The sequence below is a fragment of the Rattus norvegicus genome, chromosome 3 (assembly GCF_036323735.1).
Source record: "Rattus norvegicus strain BN/NHsdMcwi chromosome 3, GRCr8, whole genome shotgun sequence".
NCBI classification, from domain to species: Eukaryota; Metazoa; Chordata; class Mammalia; order Rodentia; family Muridae; genus Rattus; species Rattus norvegicus.
In genome coordinates, this window is record NC_086021.1 from 28,800,412 (window position 1) to 28,826,789 (window position 26,378).

The 26,378-nt window shown below is 49.2% G+C and overlaps 1 protein-coding gene across 3 annotated transcripts; it reads right to left on the reverse strand.

Annotated features, from left to right (window-relative positions):
* Positions 1 to 390: 390 nt before the first annotated feature.
* Rabl6 (RAB, member RAS oncogene family-like 6) lies at positions 391 to 26,311 on the reverse strand. 3 transcript variants are annotated; one of them, NM_001108573.1, is made up of 15 exons: positions 25,936 to 26,311; positions 19,632 to 19,766; positions 18,443 to 18,490; positions 15,169 to 15,221; positions 13,612 to 13,703; positions 10,574 to 10,714; positions 10,081 to 10,186; positions 5,941 to 6,044; positions 4,477 to 4,805; positions 4,106 to 4,256; positions 3,072 to 3,281; positions 2,714 to 2,981; positions 2,170 to 2,341; positions 1,447 to 1,505; positions 391 to 1,336 (listed from the first exon to the last, which is right to left on the reverse strand). In NM_001108573.1, exons 1-15 carry the CDS (start codon positions 26,063 to 26,065, stop codon positions 1,139 to 1,141), a joined length of 2,196 nt encoding a protein of 731 aa, NP_001102043.1. In that variant the 5' UTR covers positions 26,066 to 26,311; the 3' UTR covers positions 391 to 1,138. The 3 variants fall into 3 exon arrangements, with proteins under 3 accessions (NP_001102043.1, XP_038961279.1, XP_038961281.1); XM_039105351.2 differs by lacking the exons at positions 18,443 to 18,490; positions 19,632 to 19,766; positions 25,936 to 26,311 and adding an exon at positions 16,056 to 16,406 and having other exon boundaries at positions 396 to 1,336; XM_039105353.2 differs by lacking the exons at positions 10,081 to 10,186; positions 10,574 to 10,714; positions 13,612 to 13,703; ... (2 more) ...; positions 19,632 to 19,766; positions 25,936 to 26,311 and adding an exon at positions 9,581 to 9,743 and having other exon boundaries at positions 396 to 1,336.
* Between the last annotated feature and the right edge of the window lie 67 nt (positions 26,312 to 26,378).

Below are 26,378 nucleotides of genomic sequence, written 5' to 3' on the forward strand. Positions count from 1 at the left end.
TCATGGCAACGTGTCCACAGTGGGCGAGAGTGGAGAGCTGCCAGCGGGGGCGAAATTCTCAATTGCAGGCACCCCCAGACTCCCAGCAGGCAGGGAGGCAGAGCAGAGCGGGACACAACTACCTTACCAGGGCCTGAGATTCCCAGATAGTCTCCCTGCAGTAGTCTTGCATCAGCCCGTGGCGGTAAACCTGAACCATGGCCACCTTGGTTCTCTGGATGACATGTTATGGCTAGGTACTAAGTCCTCAGACCACCTTTTGGGCCAGCATTGTAGAATGTCCCTCTGCTCTTGGAACAGGTATTCTTGAAAACAGTTCTTTGGCTTAATGGCACCTGGCTCATTGGTCTCATCTCAGGCAGCTTAGGGACCCAAAAAACAGTCACACACCACAGTAAAATCAGAGAGCTTTATGGTATGGGCGGAGTGTCTAAGAAGGCGCCCTCTAGGCTCACCTGCGCAGGCGCTCAACAGGCAGAGGCGCAGCTGGCACACAGTGGCAGCCTGTTAGTGCCTCTCCCACAGGAGAGGTGGTACATTGTTTTCTCTTGCCAGTCTTACTCGGTGCGGGGCCTGGGTCACTTTGCAGTAGCAGATGCTGTCGTGCCCTCCCGAGTAACACATCTGTGCTCAGGGCAGGACCCTGTTCTACTCTGGATCCATGGGGAAGAAGGTCCACAACCCAAGCCATGCTGTGGCTCTGGGAGAGCTCAGGAAGGCAAGCAGGAGTGGGGCTGGGTGGTGGACATTAAAGAAGCCAAGCAGCCCCACACCCTGCCTCTGTAAACAGACCCTGGTGGGTCCCTTCTCGGCCCCAGGCACATCCCTGAGAAACACTGGGGACTGGTTGCAGCTTCTGGGAGGGCCAGATGGTCCACCAAGCCAGCTGCAACTTTATTCTGTCCCCTCCCTCCCTGCAGAGCAGGCTTCTGCTGGGTTGAGGCCCAGCACCTGCAGCTCCGGACCCAAGGGCCTGATTACCACCAAGGTCTCCAGCACAAAAATCAATGTAGAGTGGGCCAGACCACAGAGGGGCAGACATAATGGCTGAGGGTCGTAGGTGGCAGGGTGGTCCTGGGAATGTGGGAGCATAGACAGCAGCCCACCTCTTCTCAGACAGTCAACTGCCCGGGTATGTCTAGAGCTCCTCATAGTCCCCACCCGCAGGGTGGCGGCTGCCAGGGGCCCCGCCCCCCAGGAAGGCTTCCAGCTCATCCGCAGCCTTTTGCTCTTTGCTCCGAGGGGGCTTCCTCCTCTTCTTCCCATCCTCCTTGCCCTCTTCCTTATCCTTGCTCTTCTTATGTTTGCTTTTCTTTTTTGTAGCCTTTTCTTCCTCCTGAAGGTCAGAGAGCAGAACTGTAGTCAGTGGGCACCCCACAAGGTTAGCCCACCGTCCAGGGGTGGAAGCTGGGCTGACTGGAAGGTCAATGGTGGCAGGGTGTGTACCTCTTTGCTTTTCTTCTTCTTTTTCTTCTTCTCCTTGGAGGGAAGTTTGCTGTCTTTATCTGCACAAGAAAGACAGCTGAGTTCCTACTTGCTACCATTTTGTAGGCAGGCAGGGGCCCTCTGCAGAGACCCCATCCTCAACGGGGCCTGGTTCCACAGGCAAGCTATGTATTTTTGTGCTGGTGAGTCTTGATCAAGCCTGTGAGTAATTTCTTCCCCTCCCTCTGGGGCTGAGAACCTGACAGTAACAGTCCTAAGCTAAGCTGTCTGCTGGGGCTGAGTAGGCCCAAGTCCCTGGGCTGTAGCTCCAAGCACTTCTCCAGGAAGCCTGGGTCTGAGGTTCCCAGGAATTTTCCCTGTTGTAACCTTTATTAGCCTGTGGGTTTGTCTGTCTGTTTGTTTTTTTCTCCCTTTCTCCTAAAATCGTTCTGCCCCACAGGCTTGGGACACCTGAAAGCATGGAATGTTGGCAGAACATTTGGAGAGGTGAGGACCCATAGGGAACCATGGATAGAGTGTGACAGTCACAGTCTTAGGTGACTATTCAGGACCATATTTGGGTGCATGTTTGCCAGCTGGTGTGACAGTTTCACCTCTCACAGCTAATGACTATGACGAAAGAGAAACCATAGGCAGTGTAAATTCTAAACATAGGAGCACCACAGACAAGGCCTCCAAGTCCTAACAGGTTCCAAGGAGAGGGGCAAACCCAGGCCCTCCTACCTTCCTCACTGCTTTCCTTGGGTCCCAGCTCCTCCAGGCCCAGCCCAAAGAGATCTGAGTCATTCTTCAGCCTGAAAGCAGGGACTGGGAACTTGGAGGGTGGGGGTGGCTGAGCAGGGCCAGTATCCTCATCAGTTACATCAGAGAGGTCTTCTCTTACTGGGAACCTGCCCTGGAAAGAGAGCAGTTGGTAGGCCTATTGTCCCCTGACCACTACATGGGATCTGGGAAGAGAGGTTGGCAAGTCCACTTCGGACTCCAGGGGCTAGGGATGGGGCCAGATGGGAGGGGCTAAGCTGACCCAGATTCAGAAATACCAGCAGTGCCTTCATGTAGACAATGGGCCCCCTCCCATGAACTCTCATTCACTTTCTCCATCAGGCTTCAGACACACAGTAAATAAGAAAGGGCTGTGCAGTGGGGAACTGGAGCCCAGAACATTCTCCTGCATCTCCTCAGACCCTCCTCTGGGAAACAGACCTTGACTGTCCTCCATCTCTCGAAGGATGGAGCCCGAGCTGCCCACGCAGCAGCCTCTCCTTACCACTCTCTTCTGGGTGTCCGACTCATCGCTTTCAAAGTCAGGGTCATCCATGACAAATGACAGCATCTGGGCAGCAATGGGACCCTCAGGATCGCTCTCTGATGACACCTGTTTGTCCTTCCCTTCCTGGGGTCTTTGAGAACCATCAGTGGGTGGCTTGGTACTGCTGAGTTCGGGCCCCAAGCCAGTGCTAAGACCATCTGACCACGGTGTTATGCCTCGAGTGGGGGCTCCCTTCTTTTGTGGATGTGAGGCCTTGGTGGAGGACCTTCATATAAGAAGAAATGTCAGGAGCTCTGAGGCCACTCTGGGCTGCCACCACCTCAGCTGGCCACACTCTGGGAATCCCAGCCCATACCATTTAGTCTCAGGCTCTGAGCACTGCTGAGGAGACACTCTGGGGTGGCCAGCCAATCCTTCAGCTTCCTCCTCACTTGAGAGACTGATGTTCTTACTGGGAATGGGGTCTGAGGGCAGCAGGGATTGGCCATGTGGTTGGTCTTCTATGTCCACATCATCCTGGAAACCTGCCACCATTGGGTTCCCTCCTAGGGCCTCTCCATCATCACTGCAAAGAAGGACTGGCCATCAGAAGTTCTGAGGGGGCTGTGTGTTGCTGATCACCCACCCGACTCGCTGCCTCTAGAGCTGCCCTGTCTGTAGTACCACATTCCAGTGGCAAGAGCTTCTGGGCATTCTGCTGAGAACAGGTGGACTAAAGAGTGAGGAAGGTACTGCCTGTTGCTGGCCAATGAGGGAATCAGTGGGAGGAGTCCAGAAAGAAGCCTCTAATTTGTTTGTTTCTGGAAGGGAAGCTTGGTCCCATACAGAATGGTGATGCTGGAGACAGTAATAGTCTTTCAACATTTGATGTGTTAGAGGGAGTAGACGCAGGCTTAACTATAGACAGATGTTGTTTAGAGAGGGGGTTGTGAGAAGGGCTAGCTGCAGGAAGTCAGACCTGGCCAGGGCCTGTTTCTCAAGGTCTGGAGAACCAGGTGACTTTTGCTATACCTCAACATAGACTGGGGCCTCAAGAGGCCTATGTCCCTGGTAGGCCATCTGCCAAAGCTCCTGCTATCCTAGAAGACTCAGCTCAATGTTCAGCTGTAGTTTGCTGTGGTCATAAACTCTGTCCTACTCCTGGGTAAGCTGTTTGTCTGTATTCCCAGGGCGGCTGGCAGTGATCAGCCGGAGTGGGCTTTGAGATGATCTAAGCCCTTCCCTCATTTCTTCCAGCCATAGCTTTCGTCCTCAGAGCTGACTGCCAACCTTGCAAGCAGCAGAGAGCTGTGTCCACAACCCCAATGGTGTCTCTAAGGTCCAGGTATGAATGGGATGGGGAAGCTCTGTTGGCTGGTCCTTGAGCTGTTATCAATTTTTTACCCTTACCTGTCACTATCCTGCTGTGGCCCTTTGGCTCCAACTTTCTTGTCTTTAGGCACGGTTGTGTCTTCCAGGAAGCTTCGGTCAAGGCCATCTTCAGGGACAAAATCCTCAACATTCTGGACTCTCACTGGAGCCTCTAGGGCTGGAGCTGGCTCTACAGAGAAATGCTGCTTCCTTCTTATTTGGTCCTCCATGCTAGGCAAGCCCCAAAACTGTGCCTGAAGGATTGGGACTTGGCTATTTTAGAACCAGGCTAAGGAGTGGCTGGTCCATGTGGCTTTTCAGGGGCACAGGGACATTCAGGTGAGGAATAGGAGGCTCAAAATGTCAGAAGGTGGCCCCAATTCACACACAAGAGCTGCTCCCAGGCTTACCTGGAGGTGAAATGGTCGCTTCTGCAGCTGGTGAGGTCCCAAACAGCCGAGAGATGATACTGCGGCGCTGGGCTGGAGCTGGGGCTGGAGGGTGTACAGAGGAGGGCGTGGCCTCCAAAGAGGGTGCAGGAGATGGTGCTGAGGGACAGGTGGAGGAGACACCTAGAGACAGCTGAGGGGCAGGCTGGGGTGTGCTGGGGCTGGAACTCCCTGTGGATACAGCACTTGGAGGCACGACTGGCGACTGGGAGCCTGAGGATGGGCTCTGCCCGTTGGCTGCCAAAGGAGATGCATGGCCTCGACTTCGAGCCTCCATCATTTCAAGGAAGCTGGGAGGGTAAAAGGGCAGGGAGTGAGGAACCAGTTTTTTCTTGGCCCTCTCTCCATGGCTTTCAGGTCTCAGTGTGCCTTTTATATTGATACTATTAGGCAGAGGACATGGTCCTCTGCCAGTCCACTGTCCCAGCCTTTGGTACCCAGACCACTCCCTTGCCTATCTTGTCTCTTTAGCATGGCTGCTCCCAAGGACATGCTCTCCCTCTACTCGGGCACTTCTTCAGCCTGGGGACCCGAGTTGCTCAGCAGAGGTTCAGGACCACTCATGCCTATGGGATCCGGGCAGGCCAGTAGCACTCGGCAGTCCCCACATGGCCAATAGGGATGAAGAAGTGGGACTGGTTATGGTTAGCGAGGTGGTCAGAGCATGAGCCACTGGAGTTCTGTTTAGGAAATTTCCCCTGTGCCAATGAGTTCAAGGCTCTTTCCCACTTTCTCTTCTATTAGATTCAATGTATCTGGTTTTATGTTGAGGTCCTTGACCCTCCACTTAAGCTTTGTGCATGGTGACAGATATGGCAACCTGAGAAGAGGAGTGGCTCTCATCCAGGCACGTGCTGATCCACACATAGGAACAATACCACAGGTCTAAGCACTTTGTAGGTTCTGTAGGCTCCAAAGTACTTGGTGGTGGAGAGGGCCAGAGCTGACACAGCCCACCTTCAGGAGCATGTGCCCTTACTTTCTACAAGAACTGAAAGGGAAATGTAGGGAGATTGAGGCTGTTCCTCAGGTCAGCATAGCTCAGTTCAAAATATTAATCTACTTGTTCTAGACAAATGTTGATCTGACTAAATATTTTACTAGTTAGCTCATATTAATAACTAAACCCCAATAGATGAACAGGAAGAGCTTTGGGCAGCATGGACACGTCCTAGAAGGCTGAGAGGAGCTGCTGAGCCATGTTAGTCCGATGCGTCCCATACTGTTCTACACTGAGTAGTACCAAGGTCTTGGCTGAAGGACACTCAAGCTGACTGTATATGCTGCTTTTTCCACTGCCTCATAGGTACAGCCCAAAGCTTGGCCCCGGCTCCTATTTGTGGACATGAGGCAACAGGGTGTAGGACCCATCCTTCCCACTCCATGTAGTCAGGGCCTACATGGCATAGACGCTGGCTCACGTACATGCTGTAGTTCTGGTCCTCGGTCTCCTGCTGCACGGACAGCTCCTCTAGTGTTGCATCGATGTCTAGTTGGTTTGTCTCCAGCTGCCTCAGCAATGTCTCCCTCTGCAGAGGAAGCGGACATAGCTGAATATGCCTCTTCCCCATTCTACAGCCTGTCTCTGTCAGAGACCCGAGGTCTGGCTGCCTGCAAGGTCAGCTTCATGACTTGGAGGATATAAGCCACGTGGAGCTACACCAGGAAGTGCCGCCTGCTGTTCCGAATCTTTGGTCACTAGCACTTTTGTTGGCTACAATACGTATCAGGCCACAGAAGCATGGAAACAGGTGCTTACGGTGTCTGTGGAGCTTCAGGGGCAACTTTAGGTGAGAAACTCTACCAGGTACTAACTGGGTAAAACATGCATTTCTAGTTTGATGAACAAAGCTGATCCAGCTGCCATGGCTGTCAGTCAACATGGCTTATTGCATTAAAACTTAATCTTAAAATACAGCGGCTTCTAGGCTGTGTAAGGAGCACAGAACAGGACTGTGTTCCTAGAGAGGCCCTGGTGGACAAGAGGCACTGCCTGGCTTGTCCCAGGCTCACACTGGGGTCCTTTCAGCACAGAGCAAACAAACCAAATGAAAAAAGTGGGAGTTAACTGCAGACCAAGAGACCTGGGGTTTGTTTATACTTTGAAAAGTACACACAGACAAAAAAAAAAAAAAAAAAAAAATGGGGTTGGGGATTTAGCTCAGCGGTAGAGCGCTTGCCTAGCGAGCAAGGCCCTGGGTTTGGTCCCCAACTCCGGAAAAAAAAAAAGTACAAAGAAATACACAAGAATGATGCAGTCGACACTCAGGACTAACAAGCAGGCATGCCTCAGACTCACGAGGGCTCTACTTTAAAACTGAACATGTGCTACACTAAGAAAAGCCCAGATGGCCACATCACATACATTGTATAGTCTATTTAGATCTTACCCTGAATACTGACCAGTAACTGGTGATTTAAATAATTGTAGGTGCTTTTCTCTGTGTAGCCCTGGCTGGCCTCCAACTCAGAGATCCACTAACTTCTGCCTCCTGAGTGCTGGGATCAGAGGCGTGCATCACCATACCCAAGACGTTCTGATATTTTCATGCCCACATATGTCTAAGTGAAGCCGCATGTTTAAATGACAATGTGTACTGGCTCTCTTGAAGCTATACACATTTCTGAGCTACCTAATGTGGATGCTGGGAACTAAACTCCGACCCCCTGGAAGGGCGGCAGGCTGTACTATTGAATCATCTCTCCAGCCTCATGGTTGTCTAGCCTTGAACTTGCTATATGGCTAAGGATGATGTTGAATTTCTTTTCCTCCTTGCCTCCACCTCCCCAGTGTTGCGATTATAGACCTGTGCCACACATGGTCATGCATAGTAGGCAAGTAATCTAACAGTTACATTCCCAAATCCAAAAAGTAATGTTTTTTTTCTTTTAAAATGTTTTGTCTGGGGTGGATGGGAGGGGCACCTGTATCGGGGAGGCGGAGCAGATAGGGGACTTATGAACAGCAAACTGGAAAAGGAAATAACATTTGAAATGTAAATAAAGAAATATATCTAATAAAAAAATGTTTTGTCTGCATGCTGTGTCTGTGTACCATGTACATGTCTGGTGCTCGCTCACAGAGCCAGAAGGGCATTTCAGATCCCTTGACAATTGACAGTTGTGAGCCACCATGTGGGTGCTGTGTATTGAACTGCCATTCTCTAGAAGAGCAGCCAGCCCCTCCAAGATGGAATGTTTCAATTCATGGTTACTTCCAGGTACCCAGCACCCTGACAGCGGACAGTGGCCATCATTCCCTGCAAGGAACCATGGAGGAAAGCTGTACTGGTTTGGATCTCAGCTCAGGCTTTTAGCACAAATGACTATTCTGGCACTACTTTGCATCCCTTGGTCTAAGTCAGTGGTAAAGCTTTCATAGAATAGAGCAATGTGAGGAGTTTGGTTAACAGTTTCCTCCTAGATTAAAACATCCACGCTGCAGAGTTCTTTAAATAAGAAGGCAAACAACTGAATATAGCTTCAGGAAGTCCCTGAAATTGACCAGATTCACTAGGCCCCCCGTCCCAGTTAGCAATAAAGGCTGACTCTCAGAGGAGAAAGGCTGCAAAAAAGATCCAGACCAGACCAGTTGCATGGGAAGGCTATGCAATGAACTCCAGGTTTTCAGCTTGTGTAAGCTGTCACCCATGCTGGGCGGGCTCTGGTGATGCAGTTATCTTTGAGTCATCTCTGCTCCTGTAAGTAACCCCAATGAAACTCATTGGGTCACCAGGTTAGACTGTGGCGGTAATCATACTTGCGTCTGTCATGGGATCCCTACCTAGATTTAGTAGACCAGCGTGATGTCTCCCAAGAAAAAGTTTGGTGACTCAACAGGAAAGGCCTCTGGTAGAGGTTCCTTATCATAGCCCCCATCTGCAGGAACCTCATGTTCCTCAAAAGAAGAGATGAAGAAAAGGAAGGCTTTACCTTTCTAAGTGAGATGGATGTCTTGCATAAAGTATGAAAGGCTACTAGATACAGGGGAGGCTACAGGTCTAGAAAGACAGCTAAGGGGCTGGAGAGATGGCTCAGTGGTTAAGAGCACTGACTGCTCTTCCAGAGGTTAGCAACCACATGGTGGCTCACAACCATCTATAATGAGATCTGATGCCCTGTTCTTGAGGTGTTTGGAGATAGCTACAGTGTACTCATATAAATAAAATAAATCTTTAAAAAAAAAAAAAAAAAAAAAAAAAAAAAGACAGCTAAGCCTGTTTAGCCTTTTCTTGTTCACCAGAGACCTTGTACCAAGCCGTTTGTTCCAAAAGGGATGTGGCTCAGGGATTGGTCCTTTTTTTTGTTTTGTTTTTTATTTATTTATTGTATATGAATACACTGTCACTGTCTTCAGACACACCAGAAGAGGGCATCTGATCCCATTGCAGGTGGTTGTGAGCCACCATGAGGTTGCTGGGAATTGAACTCATGACCTCTGGAAGAACAGTCAGTGCTCTTAACCACTGAGCCATCTCTCCAGCCCCTGGTCTTGTTATTACGCTTAGGATCGAGAGCCTTGTTCCACCGTCTACATAGTCTGTGGCTCTACTAGCTCTGAGAAGCTACAACACACATCGAGAGCAGAGACACTGACCAGAGCTTAGCAGGGCAGGATTCTGAAGAAACTGGACTAGATGGAGCCTTTAGTTTACACACATATCGATACTGGTTCCTTGGTTTAGACAAATGTAGAAACAAACTGCAGATAATGGGGACTGGGTGGGGATATGGTCATGTTTTACTACCTCTGCAACATTTTCTGTTCTTGAGGGAACCCAGGCTGGTCCTGAACCTGTGACATTGCAAAGGATGACCCTGAACCTCTGATCCTCTTGCTTCTATTTCCTAAGTACTGGAATTACCCTTTTAAGTTTTTTAGATGGGTCTCCCTCTTACTGAACCTGACGTGATCTTCCTGACTCAGCTTTCTGAATGCTGGATTACAGGCTTGTGTCTCCACGGACAGCCTTGGCCACTTCTGTACATCCAGAAGGTTCCACAGGAGCACTAGGGGAAAAGCAGGGTAGGCACAGCTCTTTACCCTGACAGGCACCCTACTTGCCTCCACTGCATCAGGACGGCTAGATGCTTCTGGCAAGGCTACAGGTTTTCTTTTCTTCATGAGATAGATGGCAGAGGGCATGGTTCACAGAGTACAGCCAGCCCAGCATTTGAATGTAGTCACAGAAGCTGCATATCCTGGAACCTGCCTCTTGTTGAAAGACACCTCAGTGTGACTGGGACCTCCTCCACAGCTATCTGTTTATCTGGGAAAGGGGGTGTGCACTTCAGTCAGCGCTTCAGAGACGCCATGCTGTCCTGACTTCCAAATGCCCTTAGAGAGCAGGACATGTTACCTGACTCTTGGCCAACTGCTCCGAGGCTACCTGTGCCACCTCCAGCCCACTACATACATGTGGTAGCACCCACTACATACATGTGTTAGCCGGTTCCCAAGAAGGTTGCCAAGGGTGGTATCAGGTTTAGGAAGAAGGGCAATTCTTGTGAGAGTCACAGAAGTGATGGCTTCTCACTTGTTTGCCCTACCTGGTACACACTTACCTGTAGCTGCAAAAATGGGATGTTGAAGAACTTATGCAGATACTTTAGGCCAAAGCTGTTCTTCATGGAAGACTCAGCATAGCGGAAATAGGAGGAACCTGGAGGTCTGTTTTCAAAGAAAGAAAAAGGAACTTGACAGGCAGTGTAGCTCAGCCCCATTGTCCAGGGCCACACCTAAGCCTAAGGCATCCTGCCTACCCAGCCTCCTTCCGGCAGCCAGTTCCTAAGGACATTCTGCTGCACACTTCCTGGGGTGGTCTGAAGAGCCAGACAAGAGCCAGGCGGGGCCCACAGTCCTGGCATATAAGGTCTTCCGGTCTTCTACAGCATTACCATCCCCCGGGGACCTGAACTCCTCACCCTGTCTGGCCAGGTGCTGTCATCCTATCTCCAACACAGGCTAAGACACGGCCTGTACTGTACTGCTCCAGTGTCTACGAGCTTCCCCGACACCACCAGAGTGCATCACAGGAGCAGAAGTGGTAGCACCCACCTGTCCAGGTGCTCAATGAAGTCACGCACGTCGTCTGGCAGAATGACTCGATGCTCACCCATGTCACGGTAGTTGCCCAGCACACACACAGGCACATGGGTTGGCACTTTGGGAAGCTCCCGGAGAACGTAATTGAAGGTCCTTTGAAAAGGGAGGGAGTGTTTTGCCTTAGCTGTGCGATCCTCAGAGAGCTGTGTGTAACTACCTTTTCGGTCTAACTCTGCAGAGCACTTGTCACCTCAGGCAGGGTTCAGAGATGAACAAACGCTACAACCTTCGGCCCAGAGAGCCCAACTCAAGGTACCTGTTCTCTCGCCTTTAATTGGTATGACACCTCTCTATGTCCCTATGAATCACCTTCAAGGGCTGGTGGGGTGGCTTACTGAGTGGGTAGAAGTGCTGGCCGCTGGGCTGGATGACCTGAGTTTGATCGCTGGGCCCACATGATAGAGTGAAAGAGCTGACTCAGCCTGTCCTCTGGTCTCCATCACACGACTCTCTCCCACTACCCCCAAGAAAGGCTTGGAGCCTCACCTGTTTGTAGCATTACAGGTGCTGGGGTTGCAGCTCATTCACTTCTCTCTGCTTGCTGTCTTGCCTCCTGGTTACCATCACTGAAGTGTCCTTAGTGATGTGTTTTTGTCTCTAGGACATTCCTTATTCTGCAGTGTAGACCATGCTGTTCACAAAGTCTACAGGTCTCTCCAAGACTGACTTAATGTGGGGGTGCCCCGTAGTTCTACTTTAAAGTCACCCAATGTCTTCAAATGGCTTGTAAAGCCCCAACCAGGACTGGGGATATAGTTCAGTGGTTGAGCACTTGCTTAGTAAATGCAAGGTCCTAGGTTCAATCTCCAGTATTCATGCCCTGCTCCCCTCCCCCTTTTCCCAAAACCCATGGAAGGCAGTACATACCAATAACCACAGTATTCAGAAAGCTAGGGTAAGAGGATTAGGAGTTTGTGGCCAGTTCAGCCTGTATAGTCAGTTCCAGGTTAGCCTAAGCTACACGGAGACCTAGTTTCTATAAAACCCACTAGCACCTCCCACAACCAGTGAAATGGGTCTGACCCAGCTTCCCAGCCAAGCAATTATGAATGCAGCACATTTTAACCGTGGCAGCTTCTCCTGTCCGTGGTGTATACACCTGAAGCATCTCCTGCACCTTTGATCCTACCCAACACTTGAAGAGCGCCTGCTGGCCTGAAACGGCAGCTGTGTGAACCTAGCTGTTTCCATCCATGACCAGTGTCGAGACTCTGAACAGTGTCTGCTGACTCCCAGGACTAGCTGAGCCAAACATGCTGGTGACTCGGGATCTCAAACACCAAGAAATGGCCCTGGTCCTGTGGTCTGACAAATGGTGCTTTGTGACAAGGACCTATGAAGCCTTATGGTCCCCACATATGCATCTGGACATTCTTCCCGAGCTGGCTTAGCCTCCTACCCACTCTGTAGAACTTGTGTCTTGATGCTAAGCCAAGCTTTTAGGTCCCTGCTGTGCTACCTGCCCCTCTATAATATCCCCTGACAGCTACAGGGTCTGTGAAGTTAGACTGCAAAGAAACACTTCATGAAGCACAGAGGCCTTCCATGTCCAAACGTAATGTCACATGGGGGAGGCCATGTCCCAAATAATAGGCAAACAGACTGCCCTCACTCACATGGGAAAACGCACTGTCCATGTATAAAAGAGCAGTGCACTCTGATCTGTGCATGAGAAGTACGGCTTTGCATGTGTGTCTATGGAACGTGTACTGCTGAACCGGAGCTTATAAACTGGAGCCTCTTATAGCCCCCAAAGGATTCTTGCATGTGACAACTGACAGCTTGTCAGGCAAGCATATAGATCCCGAAGGTTGGGAAGGTTGGAGCTGGGCCTGTGAATACGGTGCAGAGGCTATAGAAAGTATGTGATGTAGGCTGTGGCTACCAAGGATCTATGGGTTCAAGACCGTCAAACCAGAATCAGTGACATGCACAGTGCAAACTTGACTCTGAGGCTTAGCATGTATACATGCTGGAGGCTGGTGTAACCAAGTGTGTGACTATTCTTAAATAGCACGAGTGAAACCGAGGAAGATATGCTTCCATTGTATGCATATGATGCATGAAAATCTAGCTGGCCTGCTCAGCCGTCGGCAGTGACATGACATGACAGAATGCTTTTCTCTGTCTTTCCAACCTGAACACAGATTACACACTTAACACTAATAGAACTGTAAACGCAGAGTAAAATCAAGGTGAACCCAGGGCTGCGTCTACATGGGCTGCTGTCAGGACTTCTGTTCTTATACTGTAGTCGGTTTTCTTTAAGGCAGGTTTTCTTTAAGGTTTTCTCACTATGTAGCCATGGCTGGCCTAGAACTGTCTATGTAGACCAGACTGGCTTTGAACTCACAGAGATCCACCTGTCTCTGTCTCCCAAGTGTTGGGCTTATATGTGTGCACCACGTTTGGCTGCTACAGTGTTAAGAGACTGTTTTTCAGGGTACAGAGCAAGCGAGCCTCTGGGGCCCTTGGGTTTCCTCCTGTCAGTTAGAGAAGTTTCCCGTTTTCCAGTGGTATGCAATGCAGTCTCTGGAGCACGTTTCTCACAATGTCCCCTCAGTGCAGTATGGTGGATCTTAGGAAGCTTGCACCTGCTCACTGTACTGCCGGGCCCATTCTCACTTTGTTCTTTGACCTTTGTTGTCACAAATCTTAACTGTGCCTTCTTGGTGAGTTACTGAGTGTGTATGTGTGTATGGCTGATTCTGGGAGCCCCTCCAATACTACAGGCCACTTGATTCTGACAAATTTTATATGGTGTTTTCAGGACAGCAAGGTTGTAGAAAGTGACACCTAATCCTTACCACTGTTGGCTATAAACCTGAGCCAGCTCCTGCCTAAACTCTGCCCATCCTGTGATATCGATGCCTCAGTCCCCTAGGTCAGGGGGTTCTACTCACACCTGGCATAGCAGGAAGCTTCACACTAAGAGGAATTGCAGAGTACATGAAGGCATGCGGCCTCTGCCGGTCACCTGCCCCTCTTACCATTGCTTAGTGATATCAAACATCATGACCACTCCATTACAGTTCTTGTACACATCCAGGAACTCAGCATCCAGGGCCATTTCAGATTCTGCCTAGAAACAGAAGGAAGAAAGGCTAAGACTGTGTCCCTGGCCAATCCCACACTTGTGGACCTTCAAACACCTGAAAAACGCAGAGTGGGGCTTTTCTAATCTAAAAGTTACTTCATGTTAAGAAAAAAAAAAATGAGGAAACACTTGTGGTGCACACAAGGTTAGCTGTGGGAGCTGGAGCAGCGAGTTCCATCTCTACAGGGAGGCCTGCCTTAGGACTCCCAGAAGCCAGTGCTGGAGCTGTCAGCTACCCCTTGAGATGGTCTCCAGCGGGAGAGCAAACACAACATTCGGTGCTATAACCCTGGGCAAGCGCCATGGCTGGGCAGTCCCAGGCAGTGGACGTGGTGAGTGGGTCACAGCTGTTCCTCAGCCAAACTGCATTTCACATTATGTTTTTGTTTGTACAGAAATGCTACTTTCATACTTAATCAAAAAAGTCTTTTCTTTTTGGTTGCTTGAGGTGTTAGGAATAAATGGACATTTAGTGCATAGCTCTAAACTAGACTCAGGGAACATGGCTGAATACAGAGCAGAAAGAAAGTGTGGTGGCCTGCATCTGCCAACAGCCAATCACAGGTTTGGGAGGCTAGGTCTCCTGGGGTCCTAACCCTGTACCCAACAGTGAGCATAACAAATGCCGATGGATAATTCCAAACATGTGGTCAGACAGAAGGTCCTAGTTTAAAATCACTTGGGTCCCCTGTCTCTGACACAGACACATACACACACACACACACACACACAGAGGACAGGAGACTTGTAGGAAGAGGGAACAGATGACAGGGTAGGAAGGAGACAGAAAAGAGGTAAAGAGTAAACAGAATATATTATACATGTGTATGAAACTGTCAATAAATTTACAAAAAAACAAACAAAAACCCAAACAAACAGAAAGTTATGCAAAACAAAAACCCAAGCAATCAAGATAAGTCCCAAACACACAGCACATGGGACAGTACCAGGAAGGGGTTATGTATCACTTAAACTTCCAGCCTTGAAGAAGGAGAAGATAGGGCAGGGTTCTCTAAAACAACTGGAAGGAAGGACCACACAAATGTGCCCACTGTGTCACAGCTTCCAGGGAGCAAGCAGAGATCACCTGGTCTCACCTGTGGTGTTACGGCCACATCTCCAAAATATGCCAGCACTTTAAAGAACAAAGCCACCGTAACAGAGATGTAAAATATGGTCCCTAAGAGGCCATTCACACAACAGTTCACTGTGATGTCTGTGGAGTGAAGCAGAACACACACCACGCATATGGGGCAGGCACCCTAAGTAGGCAGGAACCCTAAAACAGCCCAGGCAGGAGAGAATCTCAGAAGTTCTTAAGGACAGTCAGTGACACTGCATCTATAGCATGAGATTGTTCAGGATCTCAGGAAGGGCAGGAGGCCCAGGGAGTGGCCACAGGCGCCTTGCTCAAGACACTGGCACAGACCCACCTGACAGTGTGGCTCACCTCCTGGGGGTCATTCTCCGTCTTCAAGCAGTCACCCCGTTTTTTACATTTTCCTTATTAAAAGACAGACAAAAAATTAGGAATGAAATTGTTGGGCCCAGGATTTGCATACGTGGGGAGTATCCTTCCTTAGACCTCCTCCTCCCTGCCACAATGCCTTAATGCCACATGGGACTGCACTGTACTCAGCCTCTGAATCTAAAAGAACCTCCTGGTAGGTCCAGATGCCCCTCGCTCATCTTGGAGAGATACAGAACTGTGTGAACTGCCTAGGCTGGTAGAGCTAGATAGGAAGTCAGTGCTCAGCGTCTGAGCAGACAGGCCAGGAAAGACTCCCTATCCAGGTCTGCCTTGAGCAAAGGGATCCCTCCTCATGACAGCCTGGCTCTCATTCTCATGGAGGCTAAGAGACAGCCTGAGATAAAGGGTTGTTATGGTCAAAGCTGAGAAAGAGACCCCAAATCTGAGTTACTCAAACAGTTCTCCTGTATCACTAAGTCAATGGCACACTGGGAAGAAAAGAAGAGGCTAGTCCAGCCTGACACTGCCTGTGACACTCAGGTCAGCCTGGGGAGTCAGCCTCTGTCCTTAGTGCAATTGATTCAGCCTGACCCTCAGAGGCTGAATGGCAAGTGGGGCATTTAGGGTGTGAGCCTCTAGCCCACCAGCGTCTTCCTATAAGTTGTTGTAAAGTGTTTGGGGGAACTATTCTTGGGGTGGAATAGAAAAGTGTTGAACAGTAGCTGGGAGGCCTGGGAAAGACTTGCCAGGCTACTTCCTTTCAACTTTCCCTTTTAAAGCTTCTGAACAACGACTAGAGCATACTGCCTCCACAAAGCTTATGCTTGCTAAGCTCAACTACCTGGCTAGTCCTCTGGAGAACTTACCAATGCCCTTGAGCCCTTAGTTGCTTTAACTTCTCTCACATCTGAAGGTCCTTTGCTTGCTGTGGACACTACTCAGACACTGGATCATGGGGATGGGGAGGGAGGAGAGGCAGAAGGTCCTTTCTCCCCAACCCTCTACAATGAAGAGGCAACAGCAGCCATGACCATGCAGGCACTCCCTGAGTTAGGAACTCTGTGCTGGGATCCGGCCTGACTGCAGCTGAGCAAGGACCTGAGCAGAGATCTGGGTGGTGTGGCAGAAGTTGTGTGAGTCTAGCATAGCAGGAAGCGAAGTCCTCCATGGCTCCTGGGCAGTGGAGGTGTCACTCTGCTGCACTGTTCCCGGGCCATCTAAGGGTGTAAAATGCTACTCTGAAGGGCCCTGAGTGAGAGACTGAGGCTACTGCATTATGGTCCCATCTGATATCCAGCCCCAAGTTCTGACCCCACTCTTCAAAACCCTTTCTATAGGACAGTGAATCCCACTGCACCAGATTGCAGATGTGCAGACCAGAGCTGAAGCAAGAGCTTAGGAAGGCAGTGAGGTTCCAAAGGGTGGTCCCTCTATGGAGCAGCAGCTCCACATCTTGACTTGATGGGGTCATGGCTTGTGGGGAACAGCTGGCCTAAGTTATTTGATGGCCTCAGAGGATTTGACTCTTGCCCTCAGTGTGTACAGTGATGGACTTCAGGTCATGTATCAACGCTCCAAAGATGCATACACAAACACTCAGAGGTATACAGACACATCAGGATCATCAGGGAGGCTCAATGGATAGGGTCCAACTAGGCTGTATTACTGCTGGAATCAGAGAAAAAACTGGCTTCAACTGTTCTTCAATACTTGGCCCAAAACCATACTCAAAAGGAACTTGGCTGAGGAAGGAGGAGAAAGCACACCCTGAGCCAAAAAAATAAGAGCCCTGAAGACACATCTTCCCGCAAAGTTCTGGACCTGGAGGTCATGCAGCACAACCATGCTGATGAGGCCAGTGATGTCTATATGGTCATGTTTATTACGCTGGTAAATAGGTGATGGTGTGCCTGTTTGGTCAGAGGTCTGCATGCACACACACAATGCCCATACCAGGGAGGACTATGAGCTCTCACCCCAGGATCAAAGAGGGACTTAAGACCTAACATAAGGAGAATGAGATCGGGGTTGGGGATTTAGCTCAGTGGTAGAGCGCTTGCCTAGCAAACGCAAGGCCCTGGGTTCGGTCCCCAACTCTGGAAAAAAAAGAGAGAGGTCCTGTCATTAAGGTACTCTGAGGAGTTGTTGTTGCCCTTTGCAGGTTTAGATGAGGAGAGGTCTCTGTGTGGCTGGGTCTATCTAGGTACTTTGACTTGGTGACCCATTCTGTAAGAAATGCTCTCTATATAGGCTGCTGACCTACAAAACATGAATGACAGAGATGGGCTGAAGTAACAAAAGCAACTCCAGCTTGCCTTCTCTCTAAATCCAGTTAAAAGTGTTTGTGGGAAATTGGTTTGAATGATGTCTTGGGCCCACCAAGGTACTGCCCCAAGATGTGTTCTCTCCATTTGACTTTGCCCCTGCCTTCCAGTCTTCTGGACTCGTGGTGCAGCCCCACATCAATCTACTGTGCTGCTGCACTTACACGTGGTGCAGCCCCGCATGTTTTCACTGTGCTGGTGCACTGTACTTACACTGTCTATCTCAATAATTAGGGCTGCCTCCAATGCCAGAGGGCCAAACAGGTAGCTATAAACTGGACCCAAATCAGACAACAGCCTTGTGGGCATCTGCCTGTGAAAGCAAGTTCTCATTAGAGAGACCACCGATCAGTTTCAAACAACAGACATCAAGCCATCACCTAGTAAAAGAATATTTGACAGAGGTACCCTTCTGTGTCTTTCAGAATAGGGCTGCCAAGTCACTGGGAGTCTAGGGCTGTGTGACTATGGGTACAGGGCTGACACAGGCAAACACACAGGCGGGTTTTGGGAACAGCTTATAAGGTCGGAGTTTTAAGCATACCCATCCCTCCCAAAATGCTCAAAAGAGCCACGTGTGTGTGATAGGTTCACGGGTGAACATTTACTCTGCCTACCGGACATGGGATAGAAGTGATTAGGACCCAGAATGTAGAGCAGGTAGGGAAGGGATCAGACAGGGACTCTGATGTAACCCAGACATTAACAGTTGGCAGGAATCTAAACTTTCTATATTCTTCAGGTGATAAAGCTGGTGCTTGTGACATGCCTCGAGTCACAAGTGATTCTGTGACAGGGCTAAGCAGGACATGGGACCCAAGGAAAACAACCAGACCTGGGGCAATGGATGGGCACAGTACATGCAAAGAGGGGTGTGGAGGGGAGGGGCCTTAGAGTCTACCATGCATTAAGGAGATAATGTACCTTACCTTTGTCAACTACATCCCAGACTTCAACTTTCACTACATCATCAGTGGCTGAAACAACAACAAGAACAACAAAAAACCTCTCAAATTAGTGCCCAGTATCACAGCCCCTTCTGGGCTCTCAAATGGGGTCAGGGGCGTTCTGGTGTCACTAGCTGCTTGGGGCCTCTGCAATGCATGCTATAGGGTTTGCAGGGAGGCTACTCCAGGGCCTGGCATGAGCTGCATCTACCGGCCCACAGACAAGGTCATCATAGAACAACCTATACTCAGTAGTAGCCTGTGGGTCCCTGGGCCCTTCAGGTACCCTAGTGGACGCTCACACCCTGGACAGATAAAAACCAAAATGGCTGTCTAGGTCACATCTCCCCAAGCCTACTTCTTTACCTGACTGGCCAGTTTTCAGTAAGAGCTGAGCAGAATGTAAAATGCAAAGTCAGTTACAGAGGCCAGAGCTGGGATGGGTCACCCAAGCAGGCTTAGGTGAGCTGTAACCCTGACACCCACATCACAGCCTTCAGCCTACCTGGCCCACAGTCTCCTAAGGCTTTCTCTGATGCTGTTAGATCTAAGTTGCATCAGAAAGGAATCATTTTCCAAGTTCCTGTTAGCTCTTCAACCCCTCCTCAGTAGCAATTCTCCATTCTGGGATGTCCTAAGGGCTAATGGGGCTGTAAGGATGGTGGAGACCCCAGAACACAGAAGGGGAATTCTGGCAAGGGTTGAAATAGCCATTGTTCTCTAGGGGCAAGCATTACCATGGTTCATAGCATGCATTCCTGAGGCAAAGCAGCCATGTGTGCTGTTGATGTGTACGGGTGGATCTGCTCCTAGAGGTGTCCAGGGAATTCTAGTCTTTGAAAGTGTGTCCTTGCTTCCTTACTTGTAACCCTGAGTATCCTGGGCCTGAGGCACCACAGAGAAGAAATGTCACAGATTCAAAACCCAAATGGGGTGAGTCACATGCAACATTAATTAGTGGGGTCTCCCACATGGGTAGTATTTTCTCATATTCAAAAGGACTTTCTAGCGCTTGCCTAGGAAGCGCAAGGCCCTGGGTTCGGTCCCCAGCTCCGAAAAAAAGAACAAAAAAAAAAAAAAAAAAAAAAGGACTTTCTAGGAACCTGGAAGGCAGGATGATACTATACTGTATAGGGGGAAAACAGTTAACTATTATAGGCCTTGAACTCACTTTTGTAGTTCCAGTGGATGCTGGTGACCTGGATCTCCTGTGTGGGGATGTATTCTTCCACAAACTTCTTGCCCTGCAGTCGATGCCACAGAGCTGTCTTGCCCGTGTTCCTGTCACCCCGGATCACAATCTTCACTGGGGCAAGGATGAGCACGGAAAAGAGAAAGGAAGATCAATCAGTCACCCTTTAAAGACTGTAAAGTACCACCCTGTTCTATCTCCAGGTGAATCCCTATTTGCGCAGGGGACTGGAATGCAGGGGAGGGATGGGTGAGGATACCAGCAGCTCCCACAGGTCAATTCTGGCTCGGTAGACCTGGCAGTGGCCATAAATGTAGCACCGGAACAGAAGCCAGGCTGGTAGAGGAAGCAGCACTGGAGCACTGTGTCTGGGCCTGGCTCTCCTGAGGTCATACACTCCGAGGAATTGCCAGGGGTCCAGGATCGGAGCTGGGCTGCAGACTTGGGCTGACAATGCACAGGACCAGGACTGTGCCTAGGACATGGCTTCCTGCTAACCCTTCTCACAGTCATCATGCTTGTGATGCAGTTCTATACGTCTGTGTCCTATTTCACTCATCCATGAGTACCAGGCCTGAACTCAGCAGGCTCTCCTGGCTTTGGGCAGGGACAGGCATATTCTCAGGAATGGGGTGAATGGGATGGAGTATTGTTCTTAGGCAAGAGACCTTTTAGAGAGGCTCACCACTAGGTGTTTCGGAAATGTGATAAGGAGCAGTTTTGGAGCTGACAGTGTCACCAGGAGGAACAAAGGCAAAGCTGAGGACAGGCTGACAGCTCTGTTGGGTGAGATGAGGGCCATGAGTGACTGAGCATGATCAGATGGGAGGGAAGGCATGGGTGTCAGCCTAGTGCTTCCTGGGCAGCACTATGGGAGAGGCAGAGGCTGATAATGCCACCGAAAACACCCTCAAGACTTCCAGGAACCAGTTAGAAAAGGGTCTAAAGAAGATATGGGAGCTTCAGAGGCAGGAGCAAGGGGATGCTTGTGGGTTTCCTTACCCACCTGCTTCCTTCTCCTAAGCTGTCTGCTCTGCCTGCAGCCAAGCCTCCCCCCATTTCCAAACCCTTCTACTGTACCAGAAGCCAATGGCCACCTTGGCTCAGCTGGATTCCGGGCTGTGCTTGGCCCCATCTTGCTGCTACAGTCTGAATGAGAATGGCCCCCATAAGTGCACTCACATGGTCAAACAGCTGGCTTAGTTGACTGCTTAGGAAGATTAGGAGTATGTCACTGCGATTGGGCTATAAAATATAAGCTCTCGGAGCTCTGCCCACCTGCTGCCACTGGAAGCTCCAGTACACTTTCAGGCCCCGTTGAAAAGCAGCAAGCATTCCTAACTACTGAGCATCTCTACAGCCCTAGAGACAAAGTCTTTATGGTTTGCTTTTTAATATCTTTTATTTTTATGCATATATATGTATGGTTGTGTGAGTTCATGTGCCCTGTACCCCAAGTACATTCAGGATCCTGAAGGCATCAGATCCCCGAGAGAACTGGAGTTATATATAGACAATTGTGAGCTGCCATGTAGGTCCTGGGAACTGAACCTGGGTCCTATGGAAAAACGTTCAGCCCTCTTAACCTCTGAGATATCTCTGCACACCTCACCCCTTTCTTTTAAGACAGCCTCTCTATAAGCCTTGATTGGCCTGGAGACCTCTGCCTCTTAGGTGCTGGGACTAAAGGCATGTGCTACCGTACCTGGTTGTTTGTCTTTTAAATTAACATTCCAAGATTTATCTATTAGTCATCATATGGTCCTCTCAATATGTTCTGTTGAATGCCTCACCCAGTTCTTTTAAAAATCTGCTCTTGACACATGAAACGCAAGACGGATGATCAAAATGCAAATGCTTCACTCCTTCTTTAAAAGGGGAACAAGAATACCCTTGGCAGGGAATAGGGAGGCAAAGTTGAGAAGAGAGGCAGAAGGATCACCCATTCAGAGCCTGCCCCACATGTGGCCCATACATATACAACCACCCAATTAGACAAGATGGATGAAGCAAAGAAGTGCAGGCCGACAGAAACCAGATGTAGATCTCTCCTGAGAGACACAGCCAGAATACAGCAACTACAGAGGCGAATGCCAGCAGCAAACCACTGAACTGAGAATGGGACCCCCGTTGAAGGAATCAGAGAAAGGACTGGAAAAGCTTGAAGGGGCTCGAGACCCCATATGAACAACAATGCCAAACAACCAGAGCTTCCAGGGATTAAGCCACTATCCAAAGACTATACATGGACTGACCCTGGGCTCCAACCTCATAGGTAGCAATGCATAGCCTAGTAAGAGCACCAGTGGAAGGGGAAGCCCTGGGTCCTGCTAAGACTGAACCCCCAGTGAACCTGATTGTTGGGGGGAGGGTGGTAATGGGGGGAGGATGGGGAGGGGAAGCCCATAAAGAAGGGGAGGGGGAGGGGTTAGAGGGATGTTGGCCCGGAAACCGGGAAGGGGAATAACAAATGAAATGTAAATAAGAAATACTCAAGTTAATAAAGATAAAGAAAAAAAAAAAAGAATGCCTGCAAGGAAAAAAAATATCTGCTCTTGTCTTTTCATGTATTTCCTCCCTTCTACTTTCCCAAAATTAATTATTTTAGACTTCCAAATTATACTCTTACCTCAACAACTTATAAGAATATGGGTCTCTTGTGACCCATGAGTTCTAAGTACTTTCTTTTTTATTTATTTATTTTTCTAGATAAGGTTTCCTTGTGTAACTCTGGCTGTTCTGGAACTTGCTCAGTAGACCGCACTGGCCTCAGAGATCTGCCTGTCTCTGCGTCTTGAGTGCTGGGATCACTATCTGCAGAGAGAGCTTTCTAATTTTCAGGTAATTTTTTCACTGTATCATAAACTTCTTGGAAACTGTTGCCATCTGGATCTTTAATTTCTCCCACCTCCAACCAAAGTCCTAACAAATCCTGCCTCTGCTGCCTGACTGCTAAACTTTTACTTTTTACACATTGATCATCCCATAGCAATGGAGAACTAATAAAGAACTGCTTTTAAGCTTCAAAAAGATAGCTGAAGTAGATGCCTGTAGTCTCAGCTACTCAGAATATTGATAAAAGGTCAGTTTGGCATACAAGTTTAACAGTTTGAGCAGAACAGTGGGCACTATTTCAGAATAAAACCAAACCGGAATGCAGAGTCTCCCCACTGTCACTGTCACAGAATAGAGTCTCCCCATTGTCACTCACTGTCACAGAATACACTGTTTCCACATTGTCACTCACTGTCACAGAATACAGAGTCTCCCCATTGTCACTCACTGTCACAGAATACACTGTTTCCCCATTGTCACTCACTGTCACAGAATAGTCTCCCCATTGTCACTGTCACAGAATACAGTCTCCCCATTGTCACTCACTGTCACAGAATACAGAGTCTCCCCATTGTCACTCACTGTCACAGAATACACTGTTTCCCCATTGTCACTCACTGTCACAGAATAGAGTCTCCCCATTGTCACTGTCACAGAATACAGAGTCTCCCCATTGTCACTGTCACAGAATACAGTCTCCCCATTGTCACTCACTGTCACAGAATACAGAGTCTCCCCATTGTCACTCACTGTCACAGAATGTGGTCCTGTTACCATTCTCAGGGGTTTGCTGGGACTCTCAACTTTTATGGCTGTCCTTTGGTTGAGAGGGACAGAGGAAGTCATGTACAGGTAACCTGTTTCCGAATGGGTCTGTATTGTCCTTACCCCAAACCCACTCCTTCACCTCGAAGTGTGTGCCACAGGACATTACTACAGCTACAGGGGAGCAGGCCATAGTTCAGCAGTCTTCTTATGCCCAGACTTATCCACTATCCTTTCCCATTGTTTTACTCCCACCCTTTTCTTGTATATTATAGACGTACCCCTTAAAAAGCCATAGGGCCCAATTAGAGGGATTTCTTTTCAAATTTCTTGATTGCATTGTGTCTGCTAATAGAGATGGAATTATTCTTACCGCTTAATTTAATAATTTTTAGGAGCTGGGGATGTAGCTGAGCAGTAGTGCACGTGTTTAACAAGAACCTAGGTTCAATTTCCAATAAGAGAAAAACAAACAAACAAACAAATAAACAAACAAGTGAGATGGACCAACGAGATGGCTCAGCAGGTACAGGTTCTCACCATGAAGCCCAGCAACCGCAGTTTAATGCCTAGGAGCCATATAATAGGAGAAAACTAAAGAGCTGTCCTCCGTCACACATGTATCAAAAAATTAAATGGTTAAAAATGGCATTTAGAGTTACTATTAATAGGTTCTTCCTAGCCATCTTTGCCTTTTATTAAGTTGGGCAAACTTTCCCACATTTTGCCTGGCATAGTTGGAAGAGTTGTACATTTTAACATTCACACTTATTGTGATATGAAGTCAAAAAACTTCTAAATGTATCCCAGCTGTGGTGATGCACTTGGCAGGCGGGTTTCTGTGAGTTCAAGGCCAACCTCCTGGTCTACAAAGTGAGTTCCAGAGCCAGAGATACATAGTGAGATTGTGTCTCAGACGCCCCCGCCCCCAGTCTCAATGTCTTAGCAGCTCCATTCTGGACTAAGGGCTGGCTCCACCTACTTCAGTATTGTTAAAAAACAAAAACAAATACCCAACAGCCTATAAAAATCATTATCACCAGTGGCTAACAACCACTGCTTATCCAGGGCTTACTACATATGGACCCACCCACTCCTTTGCTTACTTTTGTTGTTTAAATCCCACTCCTATCCTTTCAGCTTCGGCTACTTTTTTCTATAGAACACCCTTTAGGATTTATTTCTGCAAGACCCTCTGCTCAGCACGCTGTCAATCACACACTGGCTGTGGGCACAGCAGCATTCTAGCCTGTGCAGGAGCGGGGTCATCAGTTCAGGGCTGCTCCTTCGCATGACCTCTTTACTCGGGTTGCACAGTTCCCTCTTTTTGCTTCTGAAATTCAGACAACTCCCAGTGATCTTTGGTTGTTAAAATTCTGGCTCTCTTTGAGTTTGTTCTTTTTCCATTGCTTTTTTGAAACAGGGTCTCACTATGTAGCTCACGCTGTCCTGGAACTCACTGGGCATACCAAAAAGGATCCAGCTGCCCCTGACTCCCAAGTGATGGAATTAAAGGCATGTACCACCTGCCCTGCCTTAGTTACTTTTTGACATATTGAAAAAAAGACTGTCATGCCCACCTCCCCGAGCCAGACAGGATTCTGTAATAAACAATTCAAAACCTGGAAACTCTTACAAGAATCCTGAATTTGTATTTATTATATTGCAGGTTTGCTCCTCTAAGGAAGACATCTTGGAAAATATGGAAGACTCTTAGATTCCCTCCTCTTTAGGACCACCAGGGCGTGTGGGGAGCAAGTTTAGAAAGTAAGAAGCTTCCAATTCAGGCCTAATTTCCAGAATTAGGTTGCAAATAATACTATATAAACTAAATAAAGAATGCAAAGATAGATCCCAAAGAACACAAACCACCGAATATTTGACTCAATATTCTCTTCCATAGACTCAAGAGAAATACAGACTTTTGTAAACACTGTTTGCTTCTAAATATGTACAAAGTCCTCTTACTAAGTTTCATAATGTCACATTATCACCCAAATATCAATGACCCTGTAAGACACCACTTAAAGTGAACTGTGTGTATGCGCCAGCACGTGTGCACACTTCAAAAATCTGGCAGAATAGAAATAGTTGAGAAGTAAACAATATCGGACCAAGAAACTGCCCAAGAATCTTTAGACTGTTCTAGAAAAGAACCTGCAAATGGAAAAACTCTAAAGAGGTCAAGAGAACGGTGTGCTTCTCGCTGCACAACATACATAATTTATAACGAAGGGCAGAGCTTTCTTCTTGTGGGGTCAGAGACGGAGAGTTAGGGCCTCTTGAATTTTTAAAAAACATACCCCTTACAAAAACAAAAACAAACACGGCTGAAGGCCCACACCCGACCCACTTTCGGGTGCCTCAAGTGAGAGCAGGCGCGGGGAGCGGAGAGAAGGCAGGCGGCACGCATCCTTCCACCAGCCACAGACCCGCGCGCGCACCCTCGGGTTATGTAATGGTCTCTCTCCGCAGGGTACCCGCGCCAATCAGGGTCCTCCACCGCCGCTCCACTACTGTAGATGCACAGCTCTTCTCTGGAGGTCTCCTGTCAGGTGATGGCTCTCAAGGAACGACCACTACTCAGAACTCAGGGACGGGGTCCACCCCTACCCTCTGGTTCTCCCAGACCCTCGTATGCTGAATGGACGCCCCGGGCCCCGCCAGCGCGACCCGCACTCACTGTTGTATTGGACCCCCTTAGCGAAGCGCCTCTGCAGTGCCTGGTTCATGGACTGCAGCCCGGCGGGGATGTTCTTGTCCCGGCCCGGGGCCTGCTCCGACCCCACCAGCTTCTTCAACGCGGAGAACATGTTCCTGCTGGACGTGCGAGCTGGGCTGGCCTGCGAGCTCAGCGGCGGCGGCAGCGCAGCGCGCCTCGCACCATGTCCGGCCGGCCCAGGCTTCCCCCAAGGCTGGAGCAGGCGCGGCTACAAGCCGGGGCCAGATGGCGGGTGCAGCCTCGAGCGAGGTTCTGGGGCCTCAGCTTCTATGGCTCCGCTCAGGCTTCCACGGCCCTCGGCGTAGCAGCCAGGTACCCGTCAGCGCCGCCATCTTGGCGCCGGCGCGGCTACGGGATACCAAAAGGGACACGTAGACGCCGCATGCGTAGAGAGCGAGCACTAG